A 16,313-nucleotide genomic window follows, 5' to 3' on the forward strand; every position below is an offset into this window, starting at 1 on the left:
CCAGCAGACCCCATGAAGGGTCCTGAACGCACTGAGGAGGGAACAGGGGGGATGAACACTTAGATCTGTGACGTGCAAATACACTAAAATATAATAAGAAAATCTCAGCTCTCAGGACTCAGGGTTATCCATGGTAAAATTCTTTCACTTCTGCTATATTCAAAAATAACCGCAATCAACTGTTGAGGGGTAGAGGGGAAGGAGCTTCTTACAGAAGATCACTCAGAAATTGAAGGCTGAAACTGATGGAAAGCACGTGTTCGAGTGAATTTATTAAGCACCATTTTCGTGAGCACTACATAAAGATGAAAGGAGAAGGGGTTTTCCTCTGGAAGATGATCTAAACCACACTGGGCCTCTGGGGTGCAGCAACGGAAATGGGGGTGGGCTGGTGAGAATCTTATTATTATTATTATTTTACTATGAGCCCTTCTGCAGTTTTATCAAGTTCCTCTATTATCTATTCAAATTAATGATTTTTAAAGTTCAACACCCTTATTGTAAACATGCTTGTCATTTTTCTTATTTAAAAAAAGAAAAGCAGAATGAATAATTGTGTAACTTGGACGAAGACATTCCGGTAATCTATACTTTCATTCTCAAAGCTTTTAGGTTTGTGGGAGACCAAGGAATAAGTGTTAGTCCTCCAGCATGATTCCAGCACTATCACTCCTTAGTAGCTTTGAAAAATGACGTTGAAGAGAAAATGAACTAGACCAGAAATAGCAAGATCATAGCCCAAATCTGCCATGAACTAGACAGGTAACCTCAGTTGTCCTTATGTATAAACTTAGTGAACTGGATGAAATTTTCTCAAGTAAAAAGTTCTTTTTGGCCCCAAAAAGCTATTAGACTGTAATTCCAATGTAGTCCTAATAGGCTGCAAATTCAATAATTAATGACGAGCTTCAGACGGCACCGAGACATTGTGCAATTCGTGGCTACTGGATTCTGAGTTCTCCGTACATTTCTCCGTCACCATCAACTGACTAGAATCACAATTTCTGAAGAAGCAAAAAGCTGCATTTCAGCATCTACCAAGAGTTTGTTTGGTTTCTTTGTTCCAAGCTCCAGCTGGCAAAGACGCTACTCGGATCGCCAACTCTGAAGGGCTTCCTGCCAAAACTTTGGATCCCAGTTCTAGGCAGTTTCACTGTGCTTTAGGGCTGATTACAAATCAAGTGGAGAAAAGACTGGAGAACACAAGACTGAGAACACAGGATGAACCTAAAACCAGAAGAAGGCCAAATAAGAAGTAGAATAAATAAACCTAGCGTTCTCCAAATAAGGAAAAATCTTAATTACTTAACATTATCTAAATATATAAGTAGTAGGTTAAATTTTACTATCTTTATGGCTGTAATAATAATTTTTTAAAGCATTCATTCATTCGTGCATTCATTCATTCGTGCATTCATTCATTCAACAAACATTTACCAGATATGCTAAGCACTATGGAGACAAAAATAGGCTCCTCTTCCTCCCTAGGGGCTCACAGAGAAGGCTGTAACACTACACAGATGATGTCTAAGAGGCATTTTCACAGAGGATGGAGAGGACTCTGTCTGCTAGGAAGATCAGAGACTGAGTCTCCAAGAAACAACATGTCAGCAAGGTTATTGATGCTATACATGAAGCTGGCTTTGATATGGTTGAAAAGTACCACCTGTGGACTCGGGAAAGGGTGGAAAGAGAAGCTGCGCATGTGCCATGGCAACAGGTCTTGTCCTGCTATGGACATGAAACTCAATGGGGAAACAGGCACTGCAGGCAATCAAACGATCTAGTCAGAACTCCTTCTGAAGGCTGTTATGTGGAGGATGGCTTTGTGGCAGGCAGGCCAGTTAGAAAGTTAAGGGGAAGGGGAAAGAGTCAAAGAGGGTTGGTTTCTGAATTCGGGGACTGAATGGAAAAGCAGAAACAAGATCACACATTCAGCTTAAAATCCTTAATTTAAGTTGCCCACGGAACAACTGGCAGAGACGTAGCCAGCAGGCAGTAAGATCGAGACCAAGATCTCTAGTAAATACGGACCCAGTAGTGATCAACAAAGCAGTATTAAACCCAAGAGAAAAGATCCAGTTACCAAAGGACCAAGATGGGAGACATTTTGGAGGGAAAAAGGAAGAAGCAGAAGAACTTGACACTGACAAAAAGCAGTCGGTGAGGATGTAGGAAAAGCTATGGAGCTACTACAAAACATCACGTACTGTTCGGGGAACACACCAAAACACAATGTAAAAGTGATGTCATAAAAATAAAATTTTCATATACAGCAAGTGCTTCAACAATGTCTTCCTGTTCAGTCGTTCTGTTATAATGTTGGTAAGGGGGAGAAAAAAGTCTGTGTGGAGTCTGCACGTTTCCCCACGTCTGGGGTTTTCCTCCAAGTCCTCGGGAGTCCTCCCACGTCCCGGAAGGGCGCACGGGAGGTGAGCTGCCGGGTCCTCCTGCCCCGGTCTGAGCGGCCCTGCAATGGAAAGGCGTCCTGTCCGGAGTGGTCCCGCCCTGCACCTCAGCGGCAGGGACAGCACCCCCACCCTGCACTGCAATAAGCAGGTTGGAAAATAACTCTCTGATTTTCATTCATCTTTCTTAAAGGTATGTATAGCTCACATTTATTTCAATGTATAATCTGAGGAGCGTTTGGGTCTTTATTTAGAAATTTGGTAATGTTTTGTGATGAGAAACATGCTGTAGGAACTAAATAACTTATCTATATCAAGCAGCCTACAGTAAAACCGGTTTCTTTATCCGTCTTCTCATTTAAGCTCAGTTTCCAAGAAGCTTCTGACAGCGTTTAGGACTTACTGTATTTTAAAAATTGTTGGGCCCTCAAATATCATTAAATATGTACCTAAATTGGTTTACTCAGCACTATCTCTTAAGTAATATATATTATATATATATGGGTTGGGGGGACCCAAAATGGAATACAAACAGTAACAAGCAAATGAGTAACTGACCGCCACACTGAAGGAGGCAGGGAAGGAAAGACCCCGAGGAACTGGGAAAAGCAGTACCCTGACTGCACGAGTCAAGGCCAAAGACAAAAACGACTGCAGAGAAACTTAGAAACCTCATTAGCATAAGTTTTTCTCCTGGGTGTATGACTAAAACTTTGAAACTATGTTATCTATTTTATGTATACTAGAAGTGAAAAATAAATGTATTATTGTAGAAAAAAGTTATAAATAAGGGTTGAAATGAACTCTGATGTGAGACTGGAGTAGGAGTATCAGTATAAACCCACGGTTTTAAATATATGCAGACACATGTAGACACACATGGGTTAGTATGTATGCACATGTATACGTCCTAGCTCTGTCAGCTGAGAGCCTAGAAGCGAGCGACCCCCCAATGGGAATGTCCACAGGGCCGAGGACGGGAAAGTATTAGATGAACCTGGAAAATCATCATCAGAAGTTAAGGAACTGCTCAAAGAAACACAGGGACCAACCTCAAGGAGCTTCTAATGGCCAAAAGCTGGAATAACTTAACTAACAAAAGAAATGATAGTACTAGATTTTAATCCACAGAATAAAATAGATATCCATGGGGTCACAGTGATATAATAAAAAAATAAATAATAGGAAAGAGCTCTCTCTTACAGTGAAGGGGGAAAGGGGACCAATCACCTGTGAGGCAAATCCCACAAATCATTGCAGATTAAGATCCACCAGTAGATGCTAAAATTCGAGGATGAAAAGTATGAGGAATAACACAGCCTCAAATATGTTTCGACGAGAAAAATATTCTGACCTTACAGAGGAGCCAAGCCACCTGACCCAAAGGATCGAGGTAAACACCGTGAGTAACCAGTCCCACCGACGTCACGAACCCCGTGGTATGATGCACCACGGACACAACATGGTTTGCCAAACTGCACCACCTACTCCAACGATGAGAAAACTGGCGACAGAGTGAACTGAGCTGCGTGCTACACAGGAATCAATCCACTTTCTTCGAAAGTACAGAGGTTGTAAAAGACAGAGGGAAGACTGGAGGAGCTGCGACAGGTTCAACGACCACGGGAAGAAATTAACGGCTAAATGCAACGTGGAACCGTGAAACGGATGAGGGAGAACTGGCATAATCTGCACACAGTCCGAGTTCTGTCATTCCTGTACGGATGCTCCTTTCTTATTCTTGATCATTGTTCTGTGGTTATGTAAAGTGTAAATGGGGTGAGGAGAGGAATCTATGGAAATTAAAATTTTTGCACCTTTTCTTGAAGGCTAGGATTTATTGAAAATCAGGATTTAAAAAAAAAAACGTTTCAGTTTAAGTAACATGTATGAAAAATCATGATACTCACACAACAAAGAACTCAATGAAAACCAGACCAAATTTGTAGACTCAACCGGCCACATTTCTTAACTACGTGCCTCCTTTCTTCACTTTACATCATAAAACTATTTTAAACAAATCATGACATGCCAAAGTAAAAAGGTGACAAGCCGTGTGTCAACTGCTGAGCTTCACTGGGGCACTCCCGTCAGGTCAGGGACCTCCCTCCTGGTGCCAATACCAGGCACCTCAGGCTGAAAACCTCACCACTCAGGTGGCAGCAGTAATGGGTCAGGTTCAATACGGCAGGAGTAGATGCACCAGCTCGAACGTACGCCATTTGGATAGTACAGCTTACGACTCTCCCGTCCGCAACGAAGAAGAACCAGCACGTATTTTCATGTAAGACTGTGCAGTTAAAGTAGCACAACTGATAATCTCTATGCAGCACAGACCCTCACAGAAAAGATGGGCTAGGAGACGCAAGGCGCATCACAAGGGAGTATGCAAATGGCCAATAAATCTGCGGGGGAAGTGCTCAAATGCACTAATCAGCACGGGGACGCAAATTAATAGGAGGGGACTAGAACTGAATTACTGACCTAGGGAAGACCCAAACCGACATGACCACTGCCAAGACTGCGGGTCACGAAGCCAATTCCCCACGAGCTGGCGGGCTGCACCCGCGGCTGCCAACCCCCTGCAGAGAAGAAAAATGCAGCGGGCCCTGGAGGTGTTCTAGGGTCTTCTGGGAAGTTTCTAGGCTGAATTTAAACTTTCAGGTGGTCTGATACAGTGAGTGAGTCACAGACTAAAAAAGATAACTCTAGTCTAGGAGGGATGTCAGATATTAATAACCAGCAGACAAAAAGGGAAAGTCTGGGAGCTTACAGCAGAGTTCTAACCGCTGTCTGGTTCAGGGCAAGGTTCTTGAGGAAAAGCACTAGATGGGGGCTGGGTGAAGGAGGGTAAGCCTCCCAGGTAGAGCAAACAGCAGGTGCCAAAGCCCTAGGGTAGGAATGTGCTCCTCTCATCCATTCAAACAATACTGGAGTTTATTAAATGCCACACTCTGCAAATACGAGGACACAATCAGTTTGACCCTGTTCTCAAGGGGCTTATTATAGTCCTAGTGGGAGAGCTGGAGGACCAAAAACCTTCACGACTAAACACATAATCACAGCCTTAAACAAATACTACAAAAACAGAAAACCGGTGCCACGAGGGGAAGTCAAAGAGGAGCCCGGCGGGAAGCGCAGGGCCCGGCAGGGACAGCAGAGGACAGCAGGCTGAGGACAGGGGCCCGAAGGAGGGAGATGCAGGGAGAGGCCAGAGCGCTGGGCAGGGGCCAGGTAATCCAGCAGCAGCTCAGTGACCCCACGGCGGACTGTGGTCTTTTACTCCGAAGGCAATCAGAAGCAGCCCAGCAGTTTCAGAATGAGTGTATATGTTGGGGTGCAGTGGGGAGGGGACACTCATTGAATGTGGATTTTGAAAAGATCAACTCAGACAAACAGATTATAAGAAACAGATTATAAGGCGGGAGGAGGGGTCTGATACTACTCAGAGGCTAGGACAGGAATACAGAGAGATCGTAACTGATCACAGTGTGTGTGTGGGGGGGGGGTTGCAAATGGCAGAAAGTGCAGAAGGAACGGGAAAGATACGCGGTGCTCAGGAGGTAAAAACGAACAGAATTTGCTAATCATCCACCACACTGGATGGAGATCCCAAACTGGCCCAGGCGCAGTGGATTTAGAAGTCTTTAATCCCTATTCCCAAACCCAGCAGACTACGGACTGCAGCTCTTATTCAACACTACAGCAATTTTTAAAGAGTAAGGAGCTCAAGGGTCTTTTCTGAAACCACAGCACATCTTACACGGCTGGGATTCCCAGCCTACAGGCTGATATCTGTCCAGTATCGAATAAAGAAATAAATACGTATAGACATAAACAAATTAAATGTTTGTACGAGTACACACACACACACACACACACACACACACAACTCCTATATGTCTCTTCTCCGGTATTAGGATGGGCTTCACTTCAAACGTTTGTAAAGGACACAGCTAAAGTAGCAGATCACGATGTGCTGGGCACTGCGCCCCAGCCCAGCGGCCCTGAGGGGTGCTGTTATCACCCACTACATTTCACAGATAAGGAAACAGCTATTAAGTGGCGGACCCAAGATTCAGAGTCCAGAGCCCGAAGTCATAAAGTCATAAAGACTTAGGGTCCCTCGATGATAATCTGCTCAGTCCTTACTTTACCTGACCTGTCTGTCCAGGATCTGGTCTGCTGACAGGCAGGCCCCTCTCCTGAAACTTTCCCTTGCTGGCCTTTCTCTGTGCCCCCTCCACGCAGACCACACTCAAGTTCAGAACTCCCAGTCAGGAAAACGCCATTCAGAGATCGCCACCAGGTTGGAAACTGTATCTACACTACGTATAATCAACTAGTTTTTATTTAAAAAGAACACACACACACACACACACGGAAAATCAAGAAGAAAAATAATCCCAAAGAAAAGCAGGCAAAAGACTTAAGAAGCCATAAATATAAAAAGTTGCACATCTAGTCGAAGAAACGCAAGTGAAAACTACAGTGAGATTGCACTGGAGACCCACCAGCAGGGCTAACGGAGCCTCTGACACCACGGACAGGAGAACCGCAGCGCACAGAGCCTCCTTCGCTGGGGAATCGGCGCGGCCTCTCTGGAGAAGACCGTACCTGCTAAAACTGAAGACACATAAAGCAATCCGGTAGCGATGCCACCCCTAAATACACAAACATACGCAACGGTCACCAGCAGACATGTGCAAGCGCTCGTGGAAGCCTTATTTGTAACAGCCAAATGGGGGGAGGGCCCAAGGGCCCAAGCCAACGCAGACTGGGCCCCGAGCTGTAGTTACCCAACGCTGGCCAGCCCGGACGATGAATGAACTGATAGGCGACAGCACGTGAGCCTTAAAAACAAAGTCAGAACAGTGGCTGACTTGGGGATGAACGGTGTTAGCAGGCAGATGTCAACACAGGGACTCAGGGTCAGGGCCGTGGCCTTAGCGTTAGCAGGGCGATGTGATTAGGGGGCGATGTGATTACGAAGCGGCGGGGGTGGGGGGGTTCTGAGAAGCAAGCTGGCAGGCTCCTCTTCGACCTGGATGGTGTTTACGTGGGTGGTTACTTTATAATAGTTCATTAAAGTACATCTGTTGTGTATTTTCATACAGCTATTACATTTCACAATAAAAAGATAGAAAATGATATCAGCGGACAGCATTTAAGCCAAGGTAATTTACATAAGAATCCGGCTTTACAGCCCGCGTTGAAGAACTGGAAGGTCTGGCCCGCCCCGCTCGCTGCCGGCACCAGCAACAGAGACTTCCCTCAGCCCGGCCCGCGCCCTCTGACCCGCAGCACTCTCCGGCTCCTCTGAGTCACGCCGCCGGCCTGGCCTAGCCCCATTCCACAGGCGCCTCCCGGCACTCCTTCCGAGCACAAGGACAGTAAGCAGATGCACGCGGGGACTGTAATGCCTATGAGCAGGGGTACCATTAGCTAGAGCAAGTGGATTTAGCCTCCGATTCCTCACCGATAACACAGAGATAACGGATCTCTATCGGAGTACCTAACCCAGTGAAGAGTCAATGAAGTGGTACATACAAGACACTCATCTTAGTGCCTGTCACAGAATCGGTGTTCAATGTGACGGGGCCATTATGTGCTCCTGACACACACTTCTCGTATTTACGACGAGAGCATAAATCTACCTGCCACGGCCGCTGTCTTCTGACTGCACAGGCACTACAGCATCCAAACAGAGGTTTGTGTATGTTTGCTTGTTTAAATATCCTAACACTTATCACTGTTAAAAACAAAGACGACCAGTAAATAAACCGCCCAAAGTTCCTTTACATGACACCATGGGAAAGATTTCCTACAATTATACTTTTGAAAAGTAGACTTGTTTTTAGCTGTTTTTTTGTTCAAAGCATGTACTTTGCCTGATTGTGGCTTTTACTGGTCTGATGAGTCAAATAAATGGATACCTACAAAAATATACTTTAAGCCCTGGCTGGTGTGGCTCAGTGGACTGAGTGCTGGCCTGTGAGTCAAAGGGTTGCCAGTTCGATTCCCAGTCAGGGCACGTGCCTGGGTTGCAGGCCGGATCCCCGGTTGGTGGTGCGCAAGAGGCAACCACACATGGATGTTTCTCCCCCTCTCTCTCTCTTCCCCTTTCTCTAAAAATAAATAAAAGTCTTTACACACACACATACACTTTAAGATGGACTTTAAGACCTTAGTCACAAAATGCCCTCAAAACTAAAACTGGCCTTTCAAGGTCAACACCAAAAGCAGCCTACTATCTGTCACACAGCTGTTAGTTCTCCTATACCAGTGACCAGGCTTATCTAACTCTTGTCCCTCAGACACAGGTACACAGTATTTTCTCCAAAAAACACGAAAGTCGACTTCAAACTATTTTTTCCCAGCCAGTTTGGCAGGGAGCCCTTCTACAATGGGTTCCTAAGAACTTCATCCATGAACACAATGAAAACGAAGGAACTACGGCTGCCCACGGCATCTCTCATCTCACACCATGCCGGGCAAAAGCAGCCCCGCACGACAGAACACACACTGGAAGGTTGTTTGTGCAAGGTTCCCAGGCAAAACTACAGTGCTGATGGGGTGCACAACTAAGTGGTAAAATTACAAAGAAAAGCTACAAAACGGGCACCGCAGAAAACAAGGTAGTTGTCGTCTCTGGGGGAAGGTCAGGATCTAGAAGCAGCGTGTTAGGGATTCTAGCATTTATCCCCAAGGGCAGACTGGACTTGCTGCCCACCCCATTCAAATGCTCCGGGAGGACAGATGCGTACACTGCTCTGTCTCCAGCATCTGAAACAGCACCTGGCACATACTAGGTCTGCAATAAATATCTGCTGGAAAAGAAAAATTTAAATTGTTACACATTGCACAGCTTGTTAGACACTAAATAAACAACTAGCATTCTGTGCATTTTCCACATCGGTTTATTCAAGGAGTTATGACTATGTAAGTAAATTCTAATTACTTTGTAGTTCTTAACCTTTTCCTCCATTTTTTTAGATTAACAACAAAAATGCAGAATATCAACTGTTACAGCAAGGCCAGGCTTCAGCTATAATTTCACCACTTTCCCCAACCGAAAAAGTCAGTAGAATGCAGTGTTATTACAATGGCCATCATCGTGTTCATACTTATTTTTTCATGAATAAGCAACGCAAACTATTTGGATCTTACAAATGAGTTACACATTTCACAACTGATGATTACAGTATACAGCAGATGGAAACTTTAAGCTTCTACAGAACGGGGACCCAAAACAAAATGTACTCAATTAATGAGTGAAAATTCTTAAGATAACCGAGACAAAAAAATGAACTTCCATTCCTTGGGAATGCACATTTTTTAAAAAACACACATGCACAAAGAAACTTCAGCAAATCAAAAGCAATTTTTTCATTACACCAGGTATATATGCTAATCTGATGTCCCTAGTACATGTCCACATGAAGAAATATTAGCTCCTGTTTTCACCTCCCTTCCGGCACGATAAACTAGCATGACTGAGGTCTTTCATCAGTGAACGCACTTGCCAGCATCCTCCTAGTAAGTGTTAGGTGGTTCTGCTATAGTAACTGAAATGTCTAACTCAGACTAACAAAACTCATCTTTTGATGCACCCTGAAATTAAGGGCCATGTGGGGAGACTCGGTATTTACCACTACATTGACAACAGCCAGGGCTTTGTTATTAAATCTCAAATGGTGTGTTTTACGGTGAAAAGGTTGGCGACACTGGTTTTCTGATGTTTTAAAGCAGTGCTTCTGTAGTGCAGGGGATCATTCAGTCAATTATTCCCATCCGTTTTTAGGACGTACAATGAAATTCCCTCCCCACGTACTCACTCACCACACCCTTCTCATGATTAAGAATTTATCCGTGTAAGAAGGAATGGAAATAAAGCACCTGGCTAACCCATAAAGGAGCAACCTGAGGCTCTCTTCTCTGTAATAAATAAATTAAGAAGCACTCTAGGTCAGAGACAGCAAAAGGCCTATTTTTATTGCTACCTTATACTGAAAATACTATTCTGAAATATGCAATTTTAGATCAAACTTAAAACTCAGTAAACTATACTAATGTCTCTCTCTTCCTAAAAGATTAAAAGTTGTTCAACTAATAAATTTCAAGACTCTTTCAAAAGTCAGAGATTCAAAGCATGTTCCAAATATTTCACAAATATCATTCTAGACATAAATTATCTTTTACCCTTATTTAGCATTTGATCAAAAAACTTTACAAATAAAAAATAACTTGGCTCAATCCCCTAACTCGTCCTGGGCCACTGCGATGCTCGGTTTGCGCTCACTGCTGGGTCCCCACGTGCCTGCATGCGTGGCCCTGGGGTGAGGGGTGACGGGCGGTCAGGGATGGGTGGCGGGCGGTCAGGGATGGGTGGCAGCCACTACACAGGAATACACAGCCAGATTCATGGTCCTCAGAAGACTGAATTTTTATCATGTCAGGGGTATGTGCAGAAACTGAATTACATTTCCAAATTTTTCACCAAAATTATTATTTTTAAAGGCATTTTCCTTAGCAGTATAGTGATCTGTGTTATGTAGGCTCAATTTTATTCTTAGAACTGTACTGAGTTTACATTTGGTCTCTAAATAGAAAAAAGATTAAAGAGCAAGTAAAAGTCAGAGCCAGTCCATTGTTTCCAGAACTGAAAAAAATGAGTGAAACTACTGTAATCGTTTTCCTGCAAACCAAACAGGAAACAGTACCACACACACTGTGTCAGAGCCCTCAAAGTCACGGATTGGCTTCAACCTCATTAATTGTTGGTGTGGATGGCTGGCCTCCTCCATCACGCTGACAGCAATCAATGGGCAGCAGAAGTCTTTCCTAGATACAAAGTAAAAGTCTGCAGGTTCCTAACATGAAAACATCAGTGAGAGACAGAGAGAGAGAGACAGAGAGAGAGAAAGTCCATTGTGCCTTAGCTGATACAATAAACAGATTCCTAAGAAGTTGTGTAAATAATTTTCATACTAAACTACACTAGAATTTTAGAGACAATCACAGGGAAAAAGATATGGTCCCTGAGACATAATGAAAACATTTAAGCAGAAAATCTAATAAGCATATATAATAATAGATTTTAAATTTTATTGCTTCCCCCAAAGTGAAACAGCTTAAAATCCACAACTTCCTTCAGCCGCTTACTGTGATTCAAGCAACGAAAATGTTCCTAAGAAAGGGGGACACCAGGCATAGGGGAGCAAAGGGAAAAAAAACTGGGACTACTGTAACAACATAACTGATAAAAAATACTTAAAAAATAAAAATAAATAACAATGGGAAAGAAAAAAATATGAGATCAAAAAAAATAAAAAAGAAAATGTTACTAGTAATTATTCACACAATTTTCTTGTATAATTAACATTCTTTGGTGAGACAGAACCACCCTCAAGTTCCTGATTCCAACTTCTGAGTAATTTAATTCCAGCTACACCAGTAATATGTACAGAGAAGCCCTTTCCAACTCAGGTATATATTTTTTAAAAGTATCCTATACTTTCTTCTAATGTGCTACAGTTTGCTTTATTTGCTCTTTTTCAAATTTCCTTTGTAATTTTTTCTTTTTTGGCCTGAGGCATAAAACTCAGACAAAACAAAACAAAGTTAACCACCCATCCCAGTACTATTTACTGATTTACCCACCCTTTCTCTGATCGTCTACAGTGTTATTTTAATCATATATTCCTAGTTTTCCCTCTTGCTGGCTAAATGAATTTAGGTATGTTCCTTTCATCTCTCTGTGTTTCCCCACGCATAGAGTGGGAATAATAGTCTCGCCCACTTCACAGGGTTACCCCGAGAATTAAATCGGGTCATTCATGGTAAGCACTTAGAACAAGACCTGACGCACATGAAACGCTGACAACTAAAAGCTCATAAACACACAGATGTCTCTGGACTCTTTGGTCCCACTGTCTACTCCTGAATTGACAGACCGCTTTAAGTTACTCTGGATTATAACCCATTAGGTGCCGATAGGACCTTCTTTCAAAATCCGGTGACTATCCTTCATCGATTCTGTCAGATAAACATTCTCATCAATATACCAAGTTTTCTATAAGGAAACACTGGAATTCCATTTGAAGTTGCATTATGTTTAGACATCAACTCAGGCAAAACTGGTATATTCTACAATACTGCCTCTCCCCATCCAGCGAGTATATTGTCTCAACTCAATTTATTCAGGTTTTATTTTATGACCTTCTTTAAAATTCAGGGAACTTATCAGTAAGTTATATTTATTCCTAGATACAATCTTTTCAGAGAAAAATGTACTGGTATTTATCAGAACTTAAAATGCACATACCCTTTGACCCAGAAATTCTATTTTTAAGAACTAGACATAACATACAATGTAAGTACACAGATATAAAAATATAATGCTACTCACTACAACAGCAAAATCCTGGGAACGAGTTAGGCAATGATGATCTACAGCCTATTCATGGGGCAGAAAACTATTCAACCATTACAAAGAACACAGAATCGAAGGTATTATTAGCTTAGAGAAGAGTTCTACAAGCTACTAGGCAAGAGATAAAAGAGCAAGCTGCCAAATTAATGTCGTTTGTTTTTTAAATTGAGGGTGAGCGAAACAAACATATCATATGTAAAGTATTAAGTATAGAAGCCTGTCTTAGTAAGCATTTTAATTACCTTAAAAAATTAAATGTGACTTGAAAACAGATGGTTGAATATTATTTCCTTTCACCTCTTTTTTTATGGCCTGCTTTGCTGTATGTAAGATTTCATGAAGGCCACATAATACAGCCTTAAAAAAAATAAGCTTTCAACTCACATTTTACTCACAAGTATTTAAGAATACAAATATCCTTACAATACGATACTTAACTTGTGATGCTTTTCATTATGGCATAAAATCTCAATACCATAATTCAGGAGGAAAAGTATTACTCCTTCTAAATCGTCTTACTACAGCAATTCATTGAAAACTTACTTCCCTCCAGTCTTGAAATAACCTTTTAAAAGTGTGTTGTCTTGACTATCAAGTGCCAGAAGATCACACTTCAGGAACAAAGTGACATTCTGTGTAATATGGAAACAAAGCCCTTTTGCCTAGCAAAGGAAGCCCCAGAAAAGGAAAATAATGTGAGCCTATTTTAAAATCAAAGCAAAAAATAAAAACCTTTTTAAAAGTCATTGTATCAAGTTTTAGCTTTAGATTGTTTTTCATCAACGTCAGAAAGATACAAATTAAGTCTTTTAAACGAAAGAATACTTCGTTCCTTAAAAGAACGCACGTGTATTCACTACTACAGGTAACGCTCTCCCATATACTTCCAATAACCATTTCCAACAGAAAAATAAGTGTATAAAACCCCGACCTGCTTAAGCACTTCGGAAATATCTCAAGTAATGGATTTCTACAGGGAAAGACTTTGACTCTTCACATTTCTGTATCGCTGTAATTGTTAAAAAGAACAAATGCTAATTTAGGATTAAAAGGAATAAATTTACAAAAGCAAAGCAGGATTTTAACTGATTCTTAGGAACTTCAACTTCTTGGTGTCATATACAGGTAGGTTTCAAAGCACCGAGAAAAAGGCATAATACTTCCAAGCACAGGAAAACTTGATAGGAAACAGTGTTACTTTTTTTGCTGAACCAACAAATAGATCTCTGTTCATGTCCATTTTTAAAGAGTTCATCTTACTGTCCGCTTATAGGGGTATTTTGCGTCACTTTTGAAAAGTTTAACTCAGGTTAAACTATTAAAAAGTGTTAAGGGGGTTGGTTTTATTTTCAATGTTGCCTTAAATAAATAATACAGGGTGGAAAAAAATATCCGACCTAGCGCACAGGCTGAGCGTTTTACTGTATCAGTGTCTTATCGCTGGCTGGCGCATTCCACGCGCACTGACATCAGATCGAAACCACACGGTTTCGCCGGGACCAACCACTCCTCCCCGCGCATTCGCTGCCGGCTGGCTGAAGGCGGCACCCCGAACCCCGACCTCCCGGCCACCGCGGGCTCGCGCCCGGGGCCGTGCGCCCCATTCCCGACGCCGAGTTTCCGGCGCGAGACCTGTTGCGCGGCCCCGCCCGCCGCGAGCCGGAGCCAGGCGCCGCCGCCGGGAGCGATGCACCTGCCCGGGACCGCGGCTCCGCGCGCCAGCCGCCGCCCCCCCACCCCCCCGCCCCGCGCCTTCGGCCCCCGCCGCTCCCGCCCGCACAGCCCACCCGTCGCCGCCCCCAGGGCAGCGGCCGGCGGGGAGGAGGGCGGGGCGCGGGCCCGACGCCTGCGGGGGCCGCGCTCGCTGGCTCGCCCGGGATGCGCCCTGGCGGCCGCGGAAGCGCTCACCTTGGCGGCCGCCGCTCTGGCGGACATCTTGTCTCTCTCCCGCGCCGCGCGAGGCTCCTCGGACCCGAAACTCCGCGCCACGAGCCCGCCGGCTCCTCACGCCACAGCCCAGATAAACATCTCCCGGGAGCGAGCGGGGCTGGGGGCGGAGGAGGCCGGAGAGGCCCAGCCCACGGGGAGGGGACTCAACTCGGACAAAAGTCCGGGGAACGCCCGCCCGCCCGCCCCGCCCGGGTCTTCTCCACGGGGCGCGCCCCGCCGGCGCCTCCCTCCGACTGTGGCCACTCGCTCGGCCTCCCGAAGCTCTCGCTGTCGGACCACGTCGGCCTCGCCCGCTCGCCCCTCGGCGGCACCGGGGGCCTCCGGCCGTCCCCGCAGCTCGCCCGGCGGCTCCTCGGAAGCCGTCTCCAGCACGAAACTTCCCTGCAACGAGGCGCCGAGAAGGGACGCAGCGTCTGAGGAATGAGCCGGCGCCGGCAGCTGCAGGCGGCCACGCAAACCTGCCGGCCCGGCCCGGCCCGGCCCAGCCCACTGAGCATGCCCAGCTGGGAGGGGGCGGGGCCGTGGAGGGGGCGGGGCGGGGCGGGGGCGGGGCGAGAGGCCGGGCCCGCTTCCTCCCGGGATGCGACCCCCGTCGCGGAAGGAAAAGCCCAGTTTCCGAAGTAACTTGGAAGACTGCGTTTCCGCTGGCGGCCGAGTCTTCCTGTTTGTTTTCACAAAGGGTCCGGCGGAAATCGTCCCCAAGGAGCAAGCCGCTGTGCCCTGTCCTGTTTGGAGTTCTATCAGACCTGTCCACTTTGTCGTCAACTAGCCACGCTGGATTAGCCCCACGCAGGAGCGCGGCTCCTGCAAACCTGACCATCCGTCCTTAACCTGGTAGATAACGGTGGTCACAGCTGTACCACATGCTTGGGCCCTACTGCCCCACTGAAGACAATGTGCTTTTTCTGTAAAGAGCGTCGTGGCTTTCATCTCTGATGAGCTCCTATCAAGGTCAAAATAGTTGCACTCATTCTCGACAAACCGAATGACCTAACTAAAATTGGTAACGAGGTCACGGGCACTCCGGCCAAGCGCTCTAAGAAAATACCCAAGAGACCCTGTGGTATCTTGGCTCACCCTCATTAGGCCTCAAGATATAGCCAAAGCCTCTTTCTCCAGTCCAACTAGCCAGATAGTAAAAATATTTTTGGGCATCAAAAATGCTGACATTCTTAGGGGTGAGCTGGAAGGGGTCTGGCTGCCTTACAATTCCAAACCCAGCTCCTCCAGCTCATCGTGGGCACAGATGTGCAGTCCACGGTCCGGTTTGCCGGGCTATTGCTTCCCGCCATGCTGGCGGCATTTGGTAAGCACCAAGAAATATGCAAGAAACGTGATCCTACACTTTGTAACATGTATCACTCGCCACACGTGTCAGGAATTCTTAGTAACGTTAAATGATAACATCCTTGAAATACCTGGCACAGAGCCACAAAAGGTACATAAAAATGGGGACAAGAGCATAAACATCGTTTTAAATGATGGTTTTCTCTTTAGAATTCAACGGTGTGAAAATATCA

The 16,313-nt window shown here is 45.0% G+C and overlaps 1 protein-coding gene across 1 annotated transcript in view; it reads right to left on the minus strand.

The window, feature by feature from the left end:
- TJP1 (tight junction protein 1) overlaps positions 1-15,269 on the minus strand; it is a 79,837-nt gene extending 64,568 nt beyond the window's left edge. The window contains exon 1 of the mRNA XM_090263564.1: positions 14,752-15,269. Within this exon, the coding sequence (XP_090119690.1) occupies positions 14,752-14,778 (27 nt within the window). The 5' untranslated portion in view covers positions 14,779-15,269. The remainder of the gene's footprint in view (positions 1-14,751) is intronic.
- Positions 15,270-16,313: the final 1,044 nt, after the last annotated feature.

The sequence above is a fragment of the Furipterus horrens genome, unplaced genomic scaffold, assembly GCF_987537825.1.
Source record: "Furipterus horrens unplaced genomic scaffold, mFurHor1.1.pri manual_scaffold_16, whole genome shotgun sequence".
NCBI lineage: Eukaryota > Metazoa > Chordata > Mammalia > Chiroptera > Furipteridae > Furipterus > Furipterus horrens.